Genomic DNA, 25,163 nt, shown 5'->3' with positions numbered 1-25,163 from the left:
ATGGATCTAAATGGGCCCTTACTGTATCCAATATTGTCAACGACCCTGCAGTCTAGCTCCACCTTTGAGAAAGATATGGGTGGAAGAGTATTCTCTGATTCCTTTCTCTATGCCTAAGCCATCATACTGACCTGATAAGTGATAACCACTCCTCTAATATTATATCCTTTATCTAGAATAATATATTGCTGTTCTATAATACGTCCATTTTATTTTTTATCAAATATTTAGTCACTATTTTATATGAATTCATGTTTGGTTCTTATGTAGTCAGAACTCTGTACTAGGCTAAAATAAAATACTTGAACCACAGTCATTGGATTTTATGGATACATGTTTTTATTTACTCCACTAGTACCGTTAGCTCACAGCACCTTTTATTGGGTTCTGTCACCAAACATAAACCTTAAAGGGAACCTGCCTTGCAGCAAAACACATATATTAGACAGAACAAATGGAAGCTGCCATTCTTATCAGATAATGGCAGCTTCCATTAGATGTTTTCTACAGAGGCAGTTTTTATTAATTGCAGGATTTTTGCCCAGTGTTGCATTCTAACCTGTTACGATAGAAACAAGGGAACAGCAGAAATATGTGTTTAAGAGCCTTCTGTGTAGTATAACTGCTTTTAAGGCAACAAAAAGAATCCTGACTTGTATTTGTTAAAATGGCTTTGGCTGACTAACAGTCTCATTTTAATAAGGTTTGATAAAAAGCAATGACCTAGTGCTGTCAGTTTATTTTAGGCGTATAAGTGAAAGATGGATTCAGATGAACCACTGTGGATTACTAGACTTGTATATATGTATATATGCACTTAATTAAATCCAACTCTTGCAGATTCTATGGGCACTATTCTTCTGTTTGAAACACTTGAAAGTCTTTGCCATACAGTTTTCTTGCTGAATACTTTTCTTAGGTAGGTAACCGTGTCTTTTCTCAACACTCACTAATTTAGACAGTAGCCAACTAACCTACCAGGATATCTTTGGAGTGTGGGATGAAACCCACACAAACAACATGTAATCTCCTTGCAGATAGCGTCCTGGCCAAAATTTATACCAAGGACCCGATTGCTTTGCTAACCAGGAAGCCAAGTGCCATCCTTGAATATTTTCTTTTTGGCTTACTGAATATGTCAGCCAGCCTGTCTATTCAGACAGTGTATATTAGCTCTTATAGAGCACTAATATATCCAAATGGATGAAATGCAATAGCAGTTTTCACCTGCAGGGGCAGTGTTTAACACACAGTTACTACAACAGCTCTGTACTTACATACACTACATGTAAAGCTGAAATACAAAAATCAGATGTAAAAAAAAAAAAAAATAAAAAAAAATGCAGCTAGAATAAGTACCTAAATGTAATTTTCTAGACATTTTAAGTTCAGCTTTTTGTAGTCCCCTGTATGGGAGGGACACGTGTAGTCAAGCTACACTGCATTTCACCTGTTTTGTTATGTATTCAAAGTACTTTGAGATAGGTGAAGTGGACCTCAGTACCAAAGGAAAAAACTCAATAAAGCACACCTAACGCAAAAAATTAAGATCAGAACTTTTATCCATAATATAATTGAACTGAGGACTGCATTCTTAAATACACAATTTTAGTAAACCCATTAGGGCTAAGCTACACTTGCTGGCATTCATTGGGCTACAGCTACACAAAATATTTTATTAAATCAGTCGTGCTACTAAAATTGCTATCCAGTAATTTCTAGGTGTAGAAATGAATCAGCAAAAACAAATGGCTTCCTATAGAGTACATTACACCAGTAGCACACAGTAGTGTTATCATTGTACGTTTAGCTTTTTCAATAGGGAACCATTTGTTCTATCTGTTTTGTGATTAATTTGTAACTCCTAGAGACTTAGTGCTAGTGATTTTATTATAGTTGAATTACTATTTTTTTAAGATCTTGCCTAATCAGACAACTACAGACAAGCAGCTAAGGGCCCTTTCTTACAAGCTGGATCTGTTTTTCTCAGCAGGGGATCTGTCTGCTGATCCCCTGCTAAGTTGAACGGAGCTAGCGGGTGACAGGTCCTTGTCCGCTCTGCTTAGGCTGGTCATACATTATAAAAAGATTTTGTACAGATTTGCTTTAGATTTACCAAAACTATAAAATATGAGGTCAAACCTAAACATTTTCAATTTGTATGCAGTCAGGCAGACTCTTGCACTACATAGTTAAAGGTAAACCTAAAGGATATTAAACAAGAATTTTGTATTATGTATGGCCAGCTTTAGACAGAGCAGACAGGAACACAGCCAACTCTGCTGTATGGGGAGTCAGATGTAAACAGATCCTCTTTTGTTTGTTTGTGTGGGATCGGATTGGAGGTAGGCAGGTGTAAACAAGCCCATTTACATCCTCCGTAGAGGAGAATGGAGGGTCCAATCGGGTCTGCCTGAAAAACGGACAGCTGGACCTGATCAGACCTCTCATGTGAAATGGGCCTAATGCCTCGTACACACGTACCGATCGTCAGCCGAACGATCGGCCGTCTTTTGTCCGAGGGCTGTCGGGTCTGTTGAAAAGTGCAAAAGACTGCACACGAATTTTGTCGGCCAACAACAGCCGACTGCAGAAGTGATGTCATGTGATGGTTAACTTTCCCTGTGTTTTTTCTGCTGTCTGTCGCCCGAAATCTGTACTGACTGGCGAACAATCGGCCGTTCTGGTGTCGGCATACAAAAATTTTAATGCTTGCACGACAGATTCTGTTCGGCCGAAAGTGCGCTGTCGGCTGTCGGAAGCATCATACTAACAAGCCTACAATCGGCCGATCCGTCGTCGGCCGAATCTTTTCGGCCGACAATCTGCACGTGTGTACGGGGCATTATTCTCACAGTTTTAAGAGCCTAAAATTTCCTGAGAATTGTAAATTTTAGGTCAGATTCAAACCTTGTGGTTAACTGCAGTGCCATTATTTTTGAATCACACCACACCACACGTACTCAATTCATAGCAACAAACCTGTATTTTAGCTTACCACCACACTATAATGTGAAATAAAATATGAGGCACGGGTCAGTTAAATGGTCAAAATTATTGGAATGATTTACCGCAATGCATGTTAACACATGATAAAACGCACTAACATAAGTGCAGTAACACACCTCAATGGTCTGAATCCAATCTTTGGTTCTACTGAGCTTGCAATGTACATATGTGTGAGCCTAGGGAAGCCTAGTAGGTGGGTGAAGCTTAAGACAAGGTAAGGCCTGCGAGATCTGATTATGCAACTCTTGTCTTGATCAAACACATCTTCAATAGCATCTTTGGGTTGATATTGTCTTCAACTTTGTTTGTTCCCAGTTGCAATGAGTGAGAAATATTTTGCCAAAATGAATACATTTCATTTTCAGATACGCAATGTGTACATGACAGTGTTATTATGTGTACTTGTATGGCCATAATTTAATAAAGTGCATTTAATCTCCAGCAAACTGAGTTTTTAAAACTTCTCAAATTTTTAACTGAAATGGAATGACCATGTGTGTTATCTGTAGTCATGATTGCATTTATCACCTGATGTTTTATCATTTTGTGTACAGTTTTACCTGTCAGTATGCTTACGATAGTAGATTCTTCAGCTTGAGCCATGTCCTCCACACGCATATGTCTAATTTATTCAGCTATTTTTTTTTCCAAAGCTGCAAATGATCTTTATTGATTAGAAAGGTGCATTTTTCTATTGATTATTTAAAGGGTAACTCTGTTGCAAGTCATAGGTAAGTTGGGTAAGAATAATGTGTAAATGATGCTCATCTGTGCCACCAGTCTGCTGATTTAAAGAGCCAATCCACTGAAAATGGTCAGTTCATTTATAAATGGAATCTGGTGAACCTGTTGTCATCTTAGATCTCTCACGGACTCCAACAGCAAGATCTAACCTGCAGAGTTCTCAGCTCTTCTGCTCCCTGTCTTGATTTCTCAAGAGTTTCACTCTTAATAAATTCACATAATTCAAAATGAATGAAAGTCTAATGGAGATTACATGCTTGCTTTGTGATGGGTAGGGGAGCTGTGAACTCAAGGGTAGAGCTGACACCACTGAGGTCTCAGAGATAAGTCTACTGGGTGATTAACTTTTGACATCTACCAATTATCTGGTTTGATAAGTTCAGAGAAAGATGTGGATATAAGAGACAAGGACAATTAGGTAACCCCCCCCACCACCAATATATTTGGCCAGAACAATGACTATGTGACACTGCATTAAATTAAAAGAACATATTAGATTCCAGACCTTCTTGGCCACAACTTTACAGGGGTCTTCCTCTCTGAGCAACGACATTTCCAAGTATTCCAAGTGAGAGGGGGTCAACAGTCAGTTAATGAGAGTTTTTCTGATGCAGTCAGAACACTTTATCGCAGAAACATAGAACTGGGTATTTACACAGTGGTATAGTTCAAGGCATTTGAAACCCAGTGCAAGTCTTGGACTGGGCCCCTTTTTAAGATGTAAAGGTTCGTAAAAATAACCTTAATTATATATCCACAATTAGGTCTCATGTACACTGCTGCTGATAAACGGACATTTAGGAGCAGTTGGGCGTTTTTTTCAGCAGCCCCTGAACTGTCCTCTATGTTATCTTATCTGTCCATGCACACTGAGATGTTTAAAGTTGTTTAGAGGCAGTTGAGTTTTGGTGCATTTTTTTGAAAGCAAAAAAATGCATTCAGACTGAATGCCATTTATTGCCATTTGAAAGGCCAAATGCTCGTAACAGCATGCAAATGCATCTAAACACAGTAACTCGTGTTTATATGCGTTTTGTTTATAGGCGTTTTCAATGGGGATACATTTCTGACTATTTTTCAATGTAAAAATGCTTCTAAACGCAAACGCTGCTAAACGCGCATAAACGCAGCATGTAAACGTTTTTAACTGTGGGTTCTAACTGTCAAGTCCCAGTATTCAGTAGAGGTTTTCAAATGTCCCGTGTACATGAAGCCTTACAGTGCATTACTATTCATTGGTATTTGGCGCCCAGTGCACTTATAAAGCATGTTGCAGAAAAACTCCGCTATAATGCACAATGTGAACACTGTGGGGCCCAATCACACCCCAACACATTGCACTTTACACATTGTCTTGTGTATTAGCAGTCCATTAATTTGGAATAGGCTGTGAGGGCACCACAATGCATGAAAAAAATAATGCACAGAGCATTTGGATTTGTGTTGTGGTGTGATTGGGCACCACAGTGTTCACAATTAAAGTGCATGAAGCCGAGGCACTGGCAAAAAAATCCCCTAAGGCAGACAGAGCAACACCTGATGTCCATCACTGCAAAGGCTCTATGCTTCTTATAGTCAGGTGATGTTTTAATTTATAATAGTGAATAAAGCTGCATCAATGCTCAGGTCCTTAAAGCGGAGTTCCGGGCACAAAATTGATCGTTTTTTTGGGGGCCCGTCCGCTAGTTCACCTTCACCTGAAACAGAATTGGATAGTTAGGTTTTTTTTGTTTTTGTACTCACCTTGTAATTGTAGATCGAAGATACTCACCTATTCTTCACTTCCTCCCTCTGCGCCGCTGCTCCGCCGTCACTTCCGGGCTTGCAATGATTCCTGGGAGCTGAACGTCATCGCTCCCAGGAATCAATGCGACGGCAACGGCCCCGCTCGTCACTTCCGGGGCGACGCTGCATTCCCTGCTAAACAGCTTCTGGGCATGCCCAGAAGCTGTGGAGGAATGCGGCGCCGCACCGGAAGTGACGAGAGGGGCCGGTGCAGGCGCATTCTGGGAGAAGAGGACGCGGAAGAAGACGCGGAAGAGGATCGCGCCGGCTTCAGCTGCCCACAAGAGAGATGGAAACGCTGTGGAAGAAATTAGTAATTAGAAGTAAGTATTTCTTCTTGCAGCTAAGTGCGAACTGGGACAGATCAGAGGCTAGCCATTGTGGAATGTGCTAGCCCTGACTGTCCCGGGGGTATGTTTATTGAAAAATGGATTCTGTGCCCGGAACTCCGCTTTAATGGATAAGTTCACTTTAAAAAAAAAAAAATAAAATAAATGCACATTTTGTTTGCAGGTAAAAAAATGTGCATTTCTTATTTTTTGTTGCAGGAGCCTGGAAAGCATTGCACCAGTGATGAGCAGATCACTGATGCCATGCAGGTCTCCTGCACACTGTCAGTGTATAGGCTTACCTGTACATCCCGTACATCCCATATGGGTAAGCCTATACTCCCTGGCTCCACAGTGCTGTGGTAGTTTATTGAGAACTACAAACCAACAACTGCAAAGGATGTCAGGACTTGTAGTTTAGTTCACACGGAGCTGTGCGTCCGAAATATGCGACTGTGTGGGTGGAGTCCCGCACTGCCAAGCTGCTTTCAAATAGTGGCAGCTAGTACGGGGAACTTCTCATACGGCAGTAACGGAGGGGGGGGGTGCAGCCACTGCAGCACTGGGAACATTTTACATGGTGAACTTATCCTTTAAGAGCTTCTCTGTCAGAGGGGGATCTTTTGTCAGCCCCTATATGACCTTAAAGTGGAACTTTACTCTCTCAATCAACTTTTTTTTTTTTTACATTTCTTCAGTTACTTTCTAGGCAAATGATGCCATATATCCCAGGGGACTTTAGAAGGGCAGGAGAGGTTTTCTCAGCTAAGGACACCCTTCTACTTCCATGTCTAAGCTAAGGGCAGATGGATTCCAGGAAGTAAATGTTACATGAATCCTCTGCCCTTACTCAAGATGGCCACTTTTTTTTTTTTTATGGATGGATGAGTTTGCTTTGAATATTAAAAATGGGCTAAACAGCATTTTTTAGTTTGTGGTGCTCAGATGCAGTTTAGTTTCCCTTTAACTACTGCAACAGTACAGCAGCGCAATAAAGGGGGATGAGAACCCATTTAAATCAGTGGGATAGTGGAACGAGGGCACCCACCAATTATTTACACATTATACTCACCTCTCCACACTTTAGTTATTATCTTTTAGATGTTTTTTTTCTTCAATTTAGGCTTCATCCCAGCCAAATAAATCCATAGCAGAAGGCAAGGGGCATAATGACAATTATTGCTCTTAGGCTCCCCTCTGATCTTTTTTTTTTTTTTTCCTGTCAAGGATCATACCATTTTGGATGTACTTTAATACAGATGTTTATGTATTGTGTGCTTTTTGCATAGACATTTCTGTTATGTGGACAATAAATATTTAGAACAGCTCTCTATGCTTTGTTGTGAAATATTTTCTCTGTTCTCTCCGTATGCATGAAAAAGAATTGTTTGTTTTTTAAAAACATTGCAGTGTAAGTTATACTGTTATTACATGTACCATCAAGATGAGTCCGATTGGTGCTTTCAGAGCAGATTTTAAGGCCCTTATATAAATACAATGCAAGTTGAAAGCACGTTTTGTTTTGTGGGGGATCCTATACATATCTAATGGGTTTCCTATGCAAGTCCACATTAACAATGCATTTGACCATAACACATACAGGTGCATCTCATAAAATTAGACTATCATCAAAAAGTTAATTTATTTCAGTAATTCAATTCAAAAAGTGAAACATCTATATTTTCTATAGATGCGTTACACACAGAGTGATATATTTCAAGCGTCTCTTTCTTTTAGTTTTGATAATTAGGGCTTACAGCTAGTAAAAACCCAAAATTCATTATCTCAAAAAATTAGGATATTATAGAAGATCAATAAAAAAAAAAAGAAGATTTTTAATGCAGAAATGTTGGCTTACTGAAAAGTATGTCCATGTTCAGTGCAGTATGCACTCAATACTTGGTCGGGGCTCCTTTTGCATTAATTACTGCATCAATGCAGTGTGGCGTAGAGGCGATCAGCCTATGGCACTGCTGAGGTGTTATGGAAGCCCAGGTTTCTTTGATAGCAGCTTTCAGTTCATCTGCATTGTTGTGTCTTGTGTCTCTCATCCTCCTCTTGACAATACCCCACAAATTCTCTATGGGGTTTAGGTCAGGCGAGTTTGCTGGCCAATCAAGCACAGTGATACCATGATCATTAAACCAGGTATTGGTACTTTTAGCAGTGTGGGCAGGTGCCAAGTCCTGCTGGAAAATGAAATCAGCATCTCCATAAAGCTGGTCATCAGAGGGAAGGATGAAGTGCCCTAGAATTTCCTGCTAGAGGGCTGCGCTGACTTTGGACCTGATGAAACACAGTGGACCAACACCAGCAGATGACATGGCTCCCTAAATTATTACGGACTGTGGGAAATTTAGCATTTTATTTGGAAATCAAGGTCTCAGAGCTTGCAGAGGCACAGAATCCAAGTTGCATGAGGTCCAGGGTGAAGTTTCAACAGTCAATGATGATTTAGGGAGCCATGGCATCTGCTGGTGTTGGTCCACTGTGTCCAAAGTCAAAAGTCACGCAGCCCTCTACAAGAAAATTCTAGAGCTCTTCATGCTTCCCTCTGCTGACCAGCTTTATGGAGATACCGATTTCATTTTCCAGCAGGACTTGGAATCTGCCCAACACACATCCATTAATGTCTAAACTGCTGGCAACAAAAGTGAGTACACCCCAAAGTGAAAATGTCCAAATTGGGCCCATTTAGCCATTTTCCCTCCCGGGTGTCATGTGACTCGTTAGTGTTACAAGGTCCTAGGTGTGAGTGGCGAGCAGGTGTGCTGCAGCACAGTGGCCAAGACCATAAAGCGGTTTAACAGGACAGGTTCCACTCAGAACAGGCCTCGCCATGGTCGACCAAAGTAGTTGAGTGCACGTGCTCAGTGTCCTATCCAGAGGTTGTCTTTGGGAAATTGACGTATGAGTGCTGCCAGCATTGCTGCAGAGGTTGAAGGGTTGGGAGGTCAGCCTGTCAGTGCTCCGACCAAACGACGCACACTGCATCAAATTGGTCTGCATGGCTGTCGTCCTAGAAGGAAGCCCCTTCTAAAGATAATGCACAAGGAATCCAAACAAACAGTGTGCTGAAGACAAGCAGAATAAGGACATGGATTACTGGAACCATGTCCTGTGGTCTGATGAGACCAAGATAAACTTATTTGGTTCAGATGGTGTCAAGCGTGTGTGGCAGCAACCAGGTGAGGAGTACAAAGACAAGTGTGTCTTGCCTACAGTCAAGCATGGTGGTGGGAGTGTCATGGTCTAGGGCTGCATGAGTATAGCCGACACTGGGGAGCTACAGTACATTGAGGGAACCATGAATGCCAACATGTACAGTGACATACTGAAGCAGAGCATGATCCCCTCCCTTCAGAGACTGGGTCGCAGGGCAGTATTCCAACATGATAACGACCCAAAACCCAACCCCAATCCGCCTTGCTAAAGAACCTGAGGGCAAAGGTGATGGACTTGCCAAGCTCCAAAACCTGAACCCTATTGAGCATCTGTGGGGTATCCTCAAACAGAAGGTAGAGGAGCACAAGGTTTCTAACATCCACCAGCTCCGTGATGTCATCATGGAGGAGTGGAAGAGTGGCAACCTGTGAAGCTCTGGTGAACTCCATGCCCAAGAGGGTTAAGGCAGTGCTGGAAAATAATGGTGGCCACACAAAATATTGACACTTCGGGCCAAATGTGGACATTTTCACTTAGGGGTGTACTCACTTTTGTTTCTGTTTAGACATTAATGGCTGGGTATTGAGTTATTTTGAGAGGACAGCAAATGTATACTGTTATACAAGCTGTACACTCACCACTTTACATTGTAGCAAAGTGTAATTTCTTCAGTGTTGTCACAAGATATAATAAAATATTTACAAAAATGTCAGGGGTGTACTCCATTTTGTGAGATATTGTACATATATCCCCTTCACACCAATAGTATGAATGTATGTGGCCTCACTGGACACAGGGACTGGGATCTCACCGGGAGCCCCGAATCCTGTACCAACGATCAGGACCCGGAACTCCTGCTCCCAGGTCACCTGATCACTGTGATAGCCTCTGATTGGCTATCACCATTATCAGTCACTGTGAAGCCTGCCCCCGCGTTTCTCTCTCTGTGAATGGAGAGGAAAGATACATTGTATGTCTCTCTCTGCTTGAGAGAGATAAACAAACAACTGTGTGTGAAAAAAAAAATATATAAAACATGAAAAAATACCTAGATCAAGGTTTAGCCAGGGTTAGTGTTTGGGTCAAAGGTCAAAGACAGTGTCAAAGATCATGGTCAGTATATTTTGGGCAGGATTTAAAAAAATAAAATAAAAATGTAAATTAGTATCAGTGTCAGTGTATTTTAAGTAGAATAACGAACAAGGAAAATGCACACCATTGTTTCTGGGCTGTACTGCGGGTACAAACAACAAATAACATACACATGAGGTATTGCTGCGATCATCAGGAGCAGAAGAATTTACAGTATTTTGGGTTGTTCTTTCGTGGTAGGTTACGATAATAACAAGAAATATGCAGCTACATTTAAAAATATATATATATATTTTTTACTATTTTGGGCCAGTTTTCTATGATAAAAAAAAAGAAAATCAGCAGATATCCATTACTATAAAATATGAAATTTAATAAATTTGCTACAATGATAAACATATTACAAAACTTTATAAGGAAAATAAAATCCCCATACACCTCTGATAGAGATGCATGCAATCAATAATTAATACACCGCACAGCTCATTTGCTGTTGCTTAAAATATATGAAAATTCATAAAAGTTCATAAACGTCCAAAAGGCTGTCCAATTGAGGAGCACTAGTGTCTTTACAGGATCACCAACACACTCCGTCACCACCGTCCAGAAATATATCAGGCAAAGGGGGGACTCACCAGATACCGTTGCCTACCCACTTACATGGATAAGGCAAATAGGCATAGATATGGCAAATAGGTATATGGTTAAACCCAATACTCCTCTTTCAACCACCAACTATCCTCTGATGGAATACCTCCTCATATGCTCACATGTAGGGGAATAAACAGAAGGCTCCACTAGCGTGATAACGTTTTGAATCAAGTTTATTTAATAAAAATAACATACTGTACATTGCACTCACTTTTTAGCAGTAATAAAAAGCACATCAAAGTGTCAAAATTCAAGAGATGTAGCCACCCTAGATCTTCCCACCAGCTCCACGCTGGTAAACTTTAATAGCGGTAACCCTCAAATTATATAGATGCAATATATTTACAAATAGCTGTAACACCACGGAGCCCGCAATATAGGTAGATTTCTGCCACATGATCCGATTGTTGGTGGTACTAATATGTGCTACGTGATTTGTACTGGCCAACATAGGGTTAAAGGCATTGTTGGATAATCTGTCCATGTCTACAAGGGCTCCGTGCTGTTTATGCTGCGGGCGCGAGTCTGTCTGATGAGCTCCGAGGTCCGCCTGTGCTCATTTGCATAGGACGGGAATTACTTGCTATATATCGGACTGCTGTGTGGTCACACCCCCAATGACGAAGTCGGATATGAAGAAATGCGTCGGGCCTGACCATATGGCATCCACTTCCTAGTTACCGCAGAGCTGTGAGTGTCCCCAACCATCGCTTTTACCAGCGTAGAGCTGGTAGGAGGATCTAGGGCGGCTATATCTCTTGAATTTTGACACTTTGATGTGCTATTTATTACTACTAAAAAGTGAGTGCAATGTATGTTATTTTTATTAAAAAAACTTGATTCAAAATGTTAACAGGCTAGTGGAGCCTTCTGTTTATACCCCTACACGTGAGCATATGAGGAGGTATTCCATCAGAAAACAGTTGGCGGTTGAAAGAGGAGTATTGGGTTTAACCATATACCTATTTGCCATATCTATGCCTATTTGCCTTATCCATGTGAGTGGGTAGGCAACAGTATCTGGTGAGTCCCCCCTTTGACTGATATATTTCTGCACGGTGGTGGCGGAGTGTGTTGGTGATCCTGTAAAGACACTAGTGCTCCTCAATTGGACAGCATTTTGGACGTTTATGAACTTTTATGAATTTTTTTATGAATTTTTATATATTTTTAGCAACAGCAGATGAGCTGTGCGGTGTATTAATTATTGATTGCATGCATCAGAGATGTATGGGGATTTTATTTTCCTTATAAGTTTTTTTGCGCTACTGAAGTTTTGTAATATGTTTATCATTGTAGCAAATTAATGAAATTTCATATTTTATATGTCTTGTACAAGTAGCAGCATTTCTATTTCTATTTCTTGTATCTACATTATGCTCCTGAGCGCATAGGTTCACTTTATAATTACCACCGCTAGTGGGCTTATAGGTGTTGTTTTTCTCTATATATATCTATTACTATTGACCACCAGATGAAAGACAAATTTGTCCTTAAAAAAAAAAAAAAGTATACTCCGCCTTGATGCACACTGTAGTTGTGATGATATGTAAAGTTTTACTAACACTTGTCAAAGTTACAAAATTGTGCTTAGGCATTAACGTGTTTTACCCTTAGGCACAAAGAGTATATATATATATATATATATATAGTATATTACTTCCTTATGGCCCACTTCAGAACTGTGCATTGAAGTAATATACTGTAACACATGATTTTTACCACATATTACTGCAATGCAAAATGTGTGGTGGTGTAGTGCACTGCAGTGCCTCTCATGTTGCATGGCCCCTTTTGCACCTTGGCAGCTCACTTCATTGAACTTGCATGTCATGGCATATCACACAGATGCCAAACCATTTGTGTATTGTGAAGCAGTGCTCTAAATAAAAAAAACTCACAGATAAGTTTTTTTGTGCAGTAATGTCCCAGCCCGTTTAAACTGAATGTGCTGCTGGATATTAGCATGGCTTAGGCAACAAAAACCTGTTGCATTGACACAAAAGATTGAGTCTAATTTACGAAAAAGAATTTGAGAGCGTTCACGCAATAAAATTTGTGAAGATTCACTTATTTTATCAAATTGTGAAAAGAAAATCTCTGCCTACTTATTTTATCTTCCAATGATTGGATAATTGAAGTGAGTTTTCACACATTTCACATAGTGTGAATTTAGGCTTAACAAATTCACCTACTCATAGCCTACATGGTCACAAAGGGACATCAACGTTTAGAAAGGAACCTGAACGTCCTTTCTGAATACCGCTACTTGCGGATGGACTCTTCTGAGTCCACTTTGCAACAGTTCATTGAATACAGCTACGAGTGCCCCTTAAATAGGCTGCAGTTGAAACTATTTTTATTGGAAGTAATTACCGGTGTCACAAGAATTCTACACAACAAACAATAACAACCTGTACAGGCCACATCTTTATTGTTTTCTTCCACAGCAGAATTTACAGAAAGGACATAATATGAATAAGTTGTAAACATATTTAGAAACATCTACTCTTATACTCTATAATATATTTCACAAAAGATACATCTCATGAAACTTCAGTTTCCAACATATTACAATAAGTACATTGGGCCAATTTGGAAAATCTGATAATTTTCTGCAAAACACAAATGTTTTCCATATAGACTTGTCTATGGATAATAATGCAAATCATAAATAGGCAATCAAGATTTATATATTCCAAGATTTTAGATTTGTAGATCAGAGAAATCACTGTACACTAAATAAATGTGAATTCCAGGCAGATATAAAATACACAAATGATTGAAGCTTGGTATTCATTACATTGCATTAATTTATTTATTTTTACTATTTACTTAATGTAAGTACCTGAATTTGACTTTAGATCGCCTCTTAAAATTAAAATGAGAAAATTGACAACTGACCAAACAAGCTGAGATCTGCCAAATTCCTGAATAGATTTGCTAATTTATTATATTTATAAATACCCAGCAGTTTTTAATACAAAATCAGAGACTGATTGTTAAGAGCAAAGCTTGCATTACTTGCTACTGTCATCTTTTCTTTAAAAAAACATTGCAAGGACATTACTTAGGAGGTCAAAGTAAGTCTATGGGAATGTTGGCAAGTTATATAATAGCAATGGTATGAAGTTGAATATGTGTGTGAATACAAAACTGCCTCTGATTTGCGGAGTCGGAGAGCATGACATCATCAGCTAGCCTCTCTGCCCCAACCAATCAGAGGAAGCTTGGTATTAATTCACAGAATACAAAGCTACCTATGAATGGCTTTGACTGCTCAGATGACTCCTATTTTGTTCCGGGTGTGAGACGGGAAGTCTCTGTCTCACAACCTGAACCCAGCTGAAGCTACATACAGTTTATACAGTGCTTAGAGCCAGTGCAGCACTTAGTGAAGGAAATAGTTTGGAACAACTTAGTCCAACAAGCTTTTCAAATTGATAGGAAACAGAGAGATCAGCTTTAAAGAAGATATTTGGGGTCTTTAAAAAAAATAAACTTTCATAATCACCTCTATGCTGCAGCAGCAGTGTGACACTGCAGCTGTTTTCACGTCAGCTCAAAGACCAAGAACTGAACAATTACATGACTGCTAATCACTCAGTACCCAGTCTGCACAGAGTGGAGAGTGGTAACTATTAGTCACTGCTCTCTGCTATACTCATGCGGTATTCTCTGGAGTGCCAGGCAGGAGGGGACTGCTCACTAAAAGGTGGATACAGCTGTCAATTAAGCAGCTAGGTGCATTCTGACAATACTGTTGGGATCCTTCCAGAGGCTGGAACAGCTCTACTACATTAGCTAAAAGTTGATCACAGGAGAGCAAAAGGTAAGTGCAATCCTGTGACCCACAAGAGAAGTATGGCCAAAAAAGGTTTGGTTGAATACACGCTTTCCCATATATGCCACCGATTTACACTGTCTTCATGAGTGGAGTGGTTGATAAACCTTCATCATCCGATACACCTGGAAGCACTAGTGTCCACCACTGAGGAGATTTTCCTTCATGTGCACTCCTGGTGGCACTTCTTGGGTAAAAAACACCAAAGCAGGGCCCCAGAAAGCAAAACAAGCCTAATAGAAGCTTAATCCCTCTTCCCTACTCTAAGTAATAAAATTCTTGTAGCTTATTGAAGAGATTTCCTTTCTCTTTCTGTCACACTGACATCTGCCATTGAGATAGGAAATGAGGGGCAGTCGCCCCAGCATGGGCACAGACACCAATAAAATCCTGATAAAGTTTCTAAATAAAAAAAGTGTTTGCTGGAATTTGACTGATAATCAAGGTATTCTTTATTTGTGTAGTTTTCTTTGTCAAATAATTAACAGGTTTATTTTTATTTTTTTTCATTGGGATAGTATTGTTGAGTACACCCCTTTTATATTACAAGCTGCTTAATACACATATGAAACATATTTAAGAGAGTCCATATTCTCCAGAACAAAATCTTTTCTCTAGAACAGTAGACTATACTTCCTAATTTGGTTAATAGCAAACACAGTACAAGTTTGACATTCATATATAAATAGATTACTCTTCTAACTAGCAATATAATTTAGAATTAGTGGGATATCTTCATATATATCATCCACGCCTTCAGTCATGACTGAAAGCATGTCCATTTAACTGTGCTCCTCATTTATTTATTATTTTTACAGTAGTTTTCCCAGTCATTTGCCTTGTGTGTTGCTTCTTTGGTTGTCCTGAAGATTCAAAATGGCTTCCTTTTAGTCATCACAGTGTGCTGGTCAACCATGGCACAAATGAGTAGATTGTCTTTGATTACTGCAGATTAAAGCATTGCTTGAGATAATGACTCATATGGGTGTAGATGTGTCTGTTTGCCAAGCCACCTATTCCGTGGTCTTTGTCTGTATACCACTAAAAAAGAAATAGAGAGTAACAATAATACACTTTATGTGGAAAAAAGTAAGTGGACAAACCTTTCCATTTTGAGTTCAGGTGAACAAAACCAGGACCATAAGGACATGGTTTGAGAAGTTTGGTGTTGAGGAACTCAAATAGCCTACACGGAACTCTGACTTCACCCCTGCTGATTGTGAGCTAGAAAGGCTCTTTAGGCTGACTGGGCACAACTTCCTACAATCGTGTGAAATGCCCTCCCAGAGTGGAGATCATTGTAGATGCAGGGAGGAAGGGGCAACTCTATAATAATGCCCATGGTCTTGGAATGGGATGTCCAACAAGTTGCATAGGTATAATGGTTAGGTATAAACAAAGCATTCTGTATAGGTCACAGAAAAAAGGGAGGTTATCTGGTCTGACTTAACCCGGAGCAGCATATAAACAAAGCATTCTGTATAGGTCACAGAAAAAAGGGAGGTTATCTGGTCAGCAAATAATATAGCGGGCTCATAAATTTATGTAATAATAAAGAAAGGTGACCAGCGCTAATATATGGTGGGAGTATAAAGAGAGAAGGTGTAAGCAGCCCCAATCAACCCTTAAGTGTAAGGGTGAAAGTGAAGAAAATAAAATGTGATGATTGGTGTTGGCGCTACCTTCAAATGAACAAATGATATAAAATGCCACGGAGTCCAGACGAAGCTACGCAACAGGAAGCGAAACGCGTCAACGTCATCAGCCCGGCGGCACATCTCCTCACCACTCCTAACAGGCGGCGGATCGCTCGGGAGAGCAGAAGCTAACGGCAGCACACACGGAGACCAGAAACACTAGGACACGAGGAATCACTCGATGGATCACTAACGAGGTACTGTGAGCTCTTTACACAGGGGTGGAGAAACGGCCGAAGGGCCGTCAGAGCAAGTGACACACCACTAACCCCGCAAACCGCCATTTCCCCACATGCGGCTAGCGGAAATATCGGCTAGCGGCACATACCCGATTGGTTAAGCTCTGCATAAGTCCCCGTAGTCACCAGACACCCTCCCGCAACGACACAGACTAGCTATAAGGCAAAACCTGGAGCGTTACTCTGTCCCAAGATAGGGGTGAAGAAACGGCATTACAGCCGTCAGTGATCAAGACACTAACTGTCAGATCTCTGCCTAGTCCCCATCCAAGAACCCCATACATGCCAACAATTGGTGCTTAATCACCTAGCAGCAACGCTAAGCATACCCTCTCTCTCCCCCAAATGCTGCAACACTGACTGAGATACTTTCAGCCCTCTCCCTAAAGAGTCATTTATCAAACTAAATGCACAAAAGAGTGTTTTTACTGGATCCAACACTCAACACAATTGTGCAGTACGGCCACCAGCCCCGCTAGCGACCCATACCCCCCTAAGGAGCCTCTTCAAGAGTTGCCTATACTGTAACCAATTGATAAATTGCAAATTATGAATATATTCTTGATGTAATATCATTGCCGGCCGGTCATTTTCACTGTCTGTTACATGTTATGTTTGTCTTGTTTCTTGTTTCCAACACTGATTGTATTCACTGACATCATTTATTTGCACGGATGTATATTAATACAACTCCAATTTTTTCAAAATAAATATCTATGTTCACATAAATTTATGAGCCAGCTATATTATTTGCTGACCAGATAACCTCCCTTTTTTCTGTGACCTATACAGAATGCTTTGTTTATATGCTGCTCCGGGTTAAGTCAGCCAAATACACACAGACAACACGGGCACGTACATAGACTACACAAGTACTACTCCAAACAAACTACCTTATATGCTTATAATGGTTAGGTATCCAAGAAATGTAGGCCATGCAGAATAACTGCATGAAGAGAGTACATTTAAAAAAAAAATTAAAATTACAAAGCCAGCCTTTGGTTTTATCTGTGTTTCTTTAGTGTGAAGAGTGCGGCACCACCTTCAGAGTCCATATCTGTATGTTTGTCTGTGCTACAACCCTGTCTTGTAAAAAAAATGTATCTGAATTTCTTTGATGTTGAAGACAGTTCTCTGTTTGTCCAAGTACCTTCTTCAAATCCAATGAATGTAAAGGACATAGCCCAGAATTTATAGCCATACAGGTAACTTTTAACTTTAATCCAATCACCATGGAATGTTTTGAGGCAAGTGGCGTTTCCCAGCAATAAATTCTGAGGTATTTTCCTGACAGATTGCCTTTAGTCTGGACTCACACTTATGTGCTAGCATTGGAGTGCATATTTTAGGTGCATTTTTGATGCACTGCACTTCATAATGCATTGCCTTTTTTGTCCAAAGACCTTATAACACAATGTGACTTTTTTGGCCAATGCATGCCAATGTACTCAGTATACACTATATTACCAAAAGTATTGGGACACTTGCCTTTACACGCAAAAGAACTTCAATAGCATTCAAGTCTTAGTCAGTAGGGTTCAATATTGTGTTGGACCATTCTTTGCAATTAATAAAGTTTCAACTCTACTGGGAAGGATGTCCAAAAGGTTTAGGAGTGTGTCTATGGTAATGGTTGACCATTCTTCCAGAAGTGCATTTGTGAGGTCAGGCACTAATGTGGACGAGAAGGCCTGGCTCACAGTCTCCACTGTAATTCATCCCAAAGGTGTTCTATAGGGTTGAAGTCAGGACTTTGTGCAGGCCAGTCAACACTAATGTGGATGAGAAGGTCTGGCTCGCAGTCTCTGCTCTAATTTATCCCAAAGGTGTTCTATCGGGTTGAAGTCAGGACTCCCCAAACTACTCATCCATGTCTTCATGGGCCTTACTTTGTGCACTGGTCAAAAAGATTTGATGAAGGGGGGATTATGGTTGTTTTTCAGGGGCCCCTTAGTTCCAGTTAAGGGAACTCTTAAGGCGTCAGCATACCAAGACATTTTGGACAATGTCATGCTCCCAACTTTGTGGGAACAGTTTGGAGATGGCCCCTTCCTGTTCATACATGACTGCACACCAGTGCACAAAGCAAAGTCCATAAAGACATGGATGAGCGAGTTTTTGGGGTGTAGGAACTTGACTGGCCTGCACAGACTCCTGACCTCAACCCAATAGAACACCTTTGGGATGAATTAGATCGGAGACTGCGAGCCAGGCCTTCTTGTCCACATCAGTGCCTGACCTCACAAATGCTGGAAGAATGGTCAAACATTTCCATAGACACACGCCTAAGCCTTGTGGACAGCCTTCCCAGAAGAGATGAAGCTGTAATAGCTGAAAAGGGTGGGCCAACTTAATATTGAATCTTACGGACTAAGACTGGGATGCCATTAAAGTTCATGTGCGTGTAAAGGTAGGTGTCCCAATACTTTTGGTAATATAGTGTATGTGAACTAGCACTATTGAAAACAATGGCAATCCTCTGCATTTGCTTATAAACAACATTAAAATGCAAAAATTAAAAAGCATACTGTAAATGGGCACATAAAGACACATGTTTAAAGCACTGTATACAAAATATAAAACATTTACCATGCTCTCGAAGTCTACTCCTGCATCTACAAGTGCCTTAGAGATATGGGCTGCTTGCTGGAAGTGCACATTATCTGGAAAAGAAACAAAAAGGTCAATAAACTGATTATATCATAAGTTTGTATTAACCTCCATGGCGGTATGATTCTTTCCGATTTTAGGTGCTGAAAGCGGTACAATTATTTTGCATGTAATTCTTAAGAGCGAGCAGCACAAACCAACTATTTACATATGATTTTTTTTTAACTGTGCGTTCTTCTTTATAACATCTCTGGTATGATAAAGTTTGAAACACAAAATCATAAATTATAATATAATAAATAACTATAAATAAGTTAAAGTATGTATGTATGTATGTATATATATATATATATATATATATATATATATATATATATACTGTATATACATAAAAAGTACAGTAAAACTGCAGGAAAGGGCACTGGGGGGCAAACTAATGTGAATTTATTTTATTTTGTAATGTATCAGTGTGTTTGGTGTGTTTTACTGTTTGAATTTCAGTGTCACGTCACAGGAGACGGAAGCCGGGGGGCACAGAGCATTGGGAGGGAGCACACTGCCGGGATACATCGCTGGATCCTGGGGACTAGGTGAATACCCTCTCTTACAGGATCCAGTGATCTCCCTAGTGGTACCCCGAGTGTGGCTCGGGGTTACCGCTTTTGGCACTGAAATTTAACCCCAAGACACACTTGGGAATACCACTAGGATGGTTAATGGGGGGATTCTTCTGTGCCCAATTTTGCTCCAATGAAGAGGAATGATCTCTGTCTGCTGAGAACCAGTATTTCCAAAAGTGTCTCCTGTGTCCCCTGCAGTGCTTACTCAGCAGTTCATCCTGCCAACCCTTTCATCCCAACAGAAAACAATAGTCACGTGGATGTTGATTGGAGGAACCATTGAGCACTACAGGGTAACATAGATCAACATTTCTGGAAGTTTCAGTTTTCCAGCAGATTTTGGGGAGAATTCCTCTTCAGAGTGGCATTCAGTGGCATCAGAAGTAGGAAAGGTAAATATTTTCACTCTTATTTAGAGGAGCCTGCCTTATTTCAATAGTAAGTTTAGCTACAGGGTAGCTGTTGAGCAATAGCTAGCACACTCATTGACCTCTGTAGTCTTCACTACTAGACTGAAGGTGAAGGTTGCTTTAGCGGACCTGAACAAAATAATGCGGTGGGCAACTACAAACCCAATTCCAAAAAAGTTGGGACACTGTACAAATTGTGAGTAAAAAAGGAATTGACTAATTTAAAAATCTCATAAACTTATATTTTATTCACAATATAATATACATATACATAACATATCAAATGTTGAAAGTGAGACATTTTTAAATGTCATGACAAATATTGGCACATATTGGATTTCATGAGAGCTACACATTTAAAAAAAGTTGGGACGGATAGTAATATGAGGCCGGAAAAGTTAAATGTACATATATGGAAGAGCTGGAGGACCAATTTGCAACTCATTAGGTCAATTGGCAACATGATTGGGTATAAAAAGAGATTCTCAGAGTGGCAGTGTCTCTCAGAAGTCAAGATGGGCAGAGGATCACCATTTCCCAAATGCTACGGCGAAAAATAGTGGAGCAATATCAGAAATTAGTTTCTCAGAGAAAAATTGCAAAGAGTTTGAAGTTATCATCATCTACAGTGCATAATATCATCCAAAGATTCAGAGAATCTGGAACAATCTCTGTGTGTAAGGGTCAAGGCCGGAAAACATTACTGGATACCCGTGATCTTCAGGCCCTTAGACGGCACTGCATCACATACAGGAATGCTACTGTAATGGAAATCACATCATGGGCTTAGGAATACTTCCAGAAAACATTGTCGGTGAACACAATCCACTGTGCTATTCGCCGTTGCCGGCTAAAAAAGGCCAAAAAAGAAGCTATATCTAAACATGATCCAGAAGAGCAGGCGTTTTTCTGGGCCAAGGCTCATTTAAAATGGACTGTGGCAAAGTGGAAAACTGTTCTGTGGTCAGACGAATCAAAATTTGAAGTTATTTTTGGAAAACTGGGACGCCATGTCATCCGAACTAAAGAGGACAAGGACAACCCAAGTTGTTATCAGAGCTCAGTTCAGAAGCCTGCATCCCTGATGGTATGGGGTGGCATGAGTGCATGTGGCATGGGCAGCTTACACATGTGGAAAGGCACCATCAATGCTGAAAGGTATATCCAAGTTCTAGAACAACATATGCTCCCATCCAGACGTCGTCTCTTTCAGGGAAGACCTTGCATTTTCCAACATGACAATGCCAGACCACATACTGCATTAATTACAACATCATGGCTGCGTAGAGGAAGGATCCGGGCACTGAAATGGCCAGCCTGCAGTCCAGATCTTTCACCCATAGAAAACATTTGGCGCATCATAAAGAGGAAGATGCGACAAAGAAGACCTGAGACAGTTGAGCAACTAGAAGCCTGTATTAGACAATAATGGGACATCATTCCTATTCCTAAACTTGAGCAACTTGTCTCCTCATTCCCCAGACATTTTCAGACTGTTATAAAAAGAAGAGGGAATGCCACACAGTGGTAAACATGGCCTTGTCCCAACTTTTTTGAGATGTGTTGATGCCATGAAATTTAAAATCAACTTATTTTTCCCTTAAAATTATAAATTTTCTCAGTTTAAACATTTGATATGTCATCTATGTTGTATTCTGAATAAAATATTGAAATTTGAAACTTCCACATCATTACATTCTGTTTTTATTCACAATTTTTACAGTGTCCCAACTTTTTTGGAATCGGGTTTGTACATGGCAGATGAGGTTTAATGTTGAAAAATGTAAAGTAATGCACTTGGGTGCCAGAAACCAGAAAGCAAGCTACTCACTAGGGGGGGGGGGGGGGGGGAACCTCTGGGTGAATCTAAGATGGAAAAGGACCTGGGGGTACTGGTAGACAACAGGCTTGGCAGTGGCATGCAATGCCAAGCCGCTGCAAGCAAAGCCAACAGAATACCGGGATGTATAAAAAAGGGGATTCACTCCAGAAATAAAGAGATTATTCTCCCTCTTTACAAGACTCTGGTCCGGCCACATCTGGAGTATGCTGTCCAGTTCTGGGCACCGGTCCTCAGGAAGGATGTGCTGGAACTGGAAAGAGTCCAGAGAAGGGCAACAAAAATAATTAGGGGAATGGAGGGCATCAGCTATGAGGAAAGACTACAAGCACTGAACTTACTCTCTCTGGAGAAGAGACGATTAAGGGGGGATATGATATCAATGTACAAATACTGTACTGGCGACCCTAGCATAAGGAACAAACTATTCAGAGAAAGGGAATACAATAAGACATGTGGCGGTTTAACCTTAAAGTACGTAGGGGGTTCTTCACTGTCAGAGCAGTAAGGATGTGGAATTCTCTTCTGCAAACAGTCGTATCAGCAGGGAGCATTGATAGTTTAAAAAACCGATTAGATGGGCACCTTAAAGACCACAACGTTCAGGGGTATACAATGTACGGTTAAAAGCAAACACACACACATCATAGTTTGAACTGGATGGACTGATGTCTTTTTTCAACCTCACTAACTATGTAAATATGTAAGGGCCCTACAGGTTTTATGAAGACTTCTCAAATCCTTAGCAAAAACCTACTGAATCTGATGCTCTTCAGAATAGCATATGCAAATTAAAATGTCATAATAGCTGTGTGTATTTGGCTCTATGTGTGCAGAAACATGGGGTTATGGAAGACGCCCCATAGTCTTTTGGAGTTAGGTTACGGAGAAGGTACTTTAACCATAGATGCCCAAATCTCTTTGATGTGCTGATAAATCCTTTTCATTAGCAAAAACAGTTAACACTGAACATGTGGTAGAATCTCAGTAACGGCAGATTTAGATTCATATGATATAATTACACAGCTAATAATTTACATTTGTAGACAATTAGTGTTGTTCTGTCTCGGTCATCACAATTTAACATTTGGCCATCAAGTTTTTGTTTTGTCAGTTTTGATGCTGGAAATCTGTCATGGGTAGTAGAAGCCTAATTAGAGGAGACTCACCATCTGCTGTGCCATGGATGAGGAGGTATCCCACGTCCTTAAACTTCGCAGCTCTAGCCATGACCGTCGAACTCTGCAGAAAAGAAGAAAGGTTCATTGGTTTTTGGTTTAGTTAGTAAAAATATTGAATAGTGGAAAACAAACTGAATTTTATCTCTCACTAATCTAGTGACAATTATAATATACCACTGGATAGAAAAACTTGTTGACCATTTTCCCACAATCCTCCTTCAAATAACTATTTACTTTAAAATTCTGGTCATCTGCAAAGATGCTCCTGCCTTTTTGCTTATGGATCATTAGCCATCATAAGCAAGATTAATAATGGGAAAATGTTGGTATTTCCAGACAGCAAAGAATCAGACATAAACTTTTTAACCTTTAGTCTTTTTCCAAAGCAGATTTGAAAGTGATTGGTGGCTTTGGGGTCAACACAGACAGTTTTTATTTTAAGCATTGATAAATGCAGTTTGTAGGGCTTAATGACTTGACCTTGTTAGGAACCCAGATTCCTCAAAGTATTGTTTCGGTAACTGTTAAAGCAGAGCTCCACACAAAAGTAGAAGCTCCGCTTTTTTGCTTCCTCCCTCCCTCCGCTGCAAGAGCTGCATCTGCCGATACGATGTTGAAAGTTCTGGCCGGCTGGTAGATGGATATGCCATAGAGAGCTGCCTACCTCACACTCTTGGTAACTTCTGTTGGCAGAGTGGAGGGCTGCAGACAGCGGTGTGTGAAGGATTGTAGCAGGCACTCTCTGCAGAGCTGGGGATCTTTACCCAAACGCGAGGAAGCTTTGACTTGTTGATGTTGCACACAAGCAATTTTACCGGTAAGGGGTCCCCTACCCAGCTTTCCACATAAAGGTGTCATCCATGGCTGCAGAATGTTTGCACTTGTAGAGTTTGGCTCTACAAGTGCAAACACCCTGCAGTCAGGAGGGGGGGGGGGATTGGAAAAAACACATTGCTTTGCATTTTTTCTGCCCACCAACTGTTCCCCCTTATGCTACAAAGGCAGAGATGGGGGATTATGTATGCTGTGGCCACACAGTTTATTGTGAGGCAAAAACCATGCCCACAGTAGCGTTTAGCAGGCAGTAGCACCCACTAGACGTGACCCAATCAACTGCTAGTTTAGGGTTTTTAATGCCTCCTTCTCACGCTCATTCAGCTGTATCCACCGAAATCCCACAGCAGGAACCACCGGATTCTAATGGATGGAATAAGAGATGTATGCAAGCTGACAGCAGCCGCTGCTGTTTACATGTAGCCGCACAACAAGCGTACAGGCTGAGCGGCTGCTGCTATTTGCATAAACTGGTCATACCAGCAGCAATAATCCACTTATTCTTGCTTCTAGAATCCAGTGGATGCTGATAAATTGCCCTGTGAAGGAGGCTTAGCTGATTAAAATAGGTGGAGAGGAGGCAATACAATGCCTTTTTGCTTCCTGTAAAATGTGGATTGCTCGTCAGAGAACTACAAGAGGAAGGGGGAACTGCTAAATACCTTTTCTCATCAGCAGTATATAGCAGTCTTGTGACTTCTATCAGTGTCTGGTTAAAGCTTGTAGGAGGAGTTTTCATTTTCCCCTGATTGTCCTATAAGGCTGCATGACCCCTGACCCTCTGTTTGGACAGTGCTGATTGGCCCTTTGCTGATCACATGCACTCTCCCAAGAAAAACAATACTCTCTAGCAATACACACCAAACTGAGCGTGTCCCTGAGATCTGTACTATCAGGAGATGGATTGGAGTCAGTGGAAGGAGAGGAGGATCACGCAGCCTTTATACACAATGCAGAGGATTAACCTCTTAGGTTCTGCAGTGAGAATAACAAGCATGCTTTACTGCATATTTAGACTGATTTTACTGTTGTGGGTTTAGTAACACTTTAACTACCACAGAAAAAGAAATGGTCCTGTCTACAGTTTACTTGGAAATGTAACGCACAAATAAC

At 40.6% G+C, this 25,163-nt stretch overlaps 1 protein-coding gene across 1 annotated transcript in view; it reads right to left on the bottom strand.

The window, feature by feature from the left end:
- Nucleotides 1–15,175: 15,175 nt before the first annotated feature.
- The window catches only part of LOC309558737 (dipeptidyl peptidase 4-like), a gene marked incomplete at its 5' end in the record, with an annotated part of 178,779 nt that continues 168,791 nt past the window's right edge, over nt 15,176–25,163 (bottom strand). The window contains 3 exons of the mRNA XM_082261785.1: nt 15,176–15,660; nt 19,145–19,218; nt 23,205–23,277. Coding sequence (XP_082117911.1) covers nt 15,562–15,660; nt 19,145–19,218; nt 23,205–23,277 — 246 coding nt within the window. The 3' untranslated portion in view covers nt 15,176–15,561. The remainder of the gene's footprint in view (nt 15,661–19,144; nt 19,219–23,204; nt 23,278–25,163) is intronic.

The sequence above is a fragment of the Pelophylax lessonae genome (assembly GCF_965119305.1).
Source record: "Pelophylax lessonae genome assembly, chromosome: 6".
Taxonomy (NCBI): domain Eukaryota; kingdom Metazoa; phylum Chordata; class Amphibia; order Anura; family Ranidae; genus Pelophylax; species Pelophylax lessonae.
This window is presented reverse-complemented; position numbering and strand designations above follow the sequence as displayed.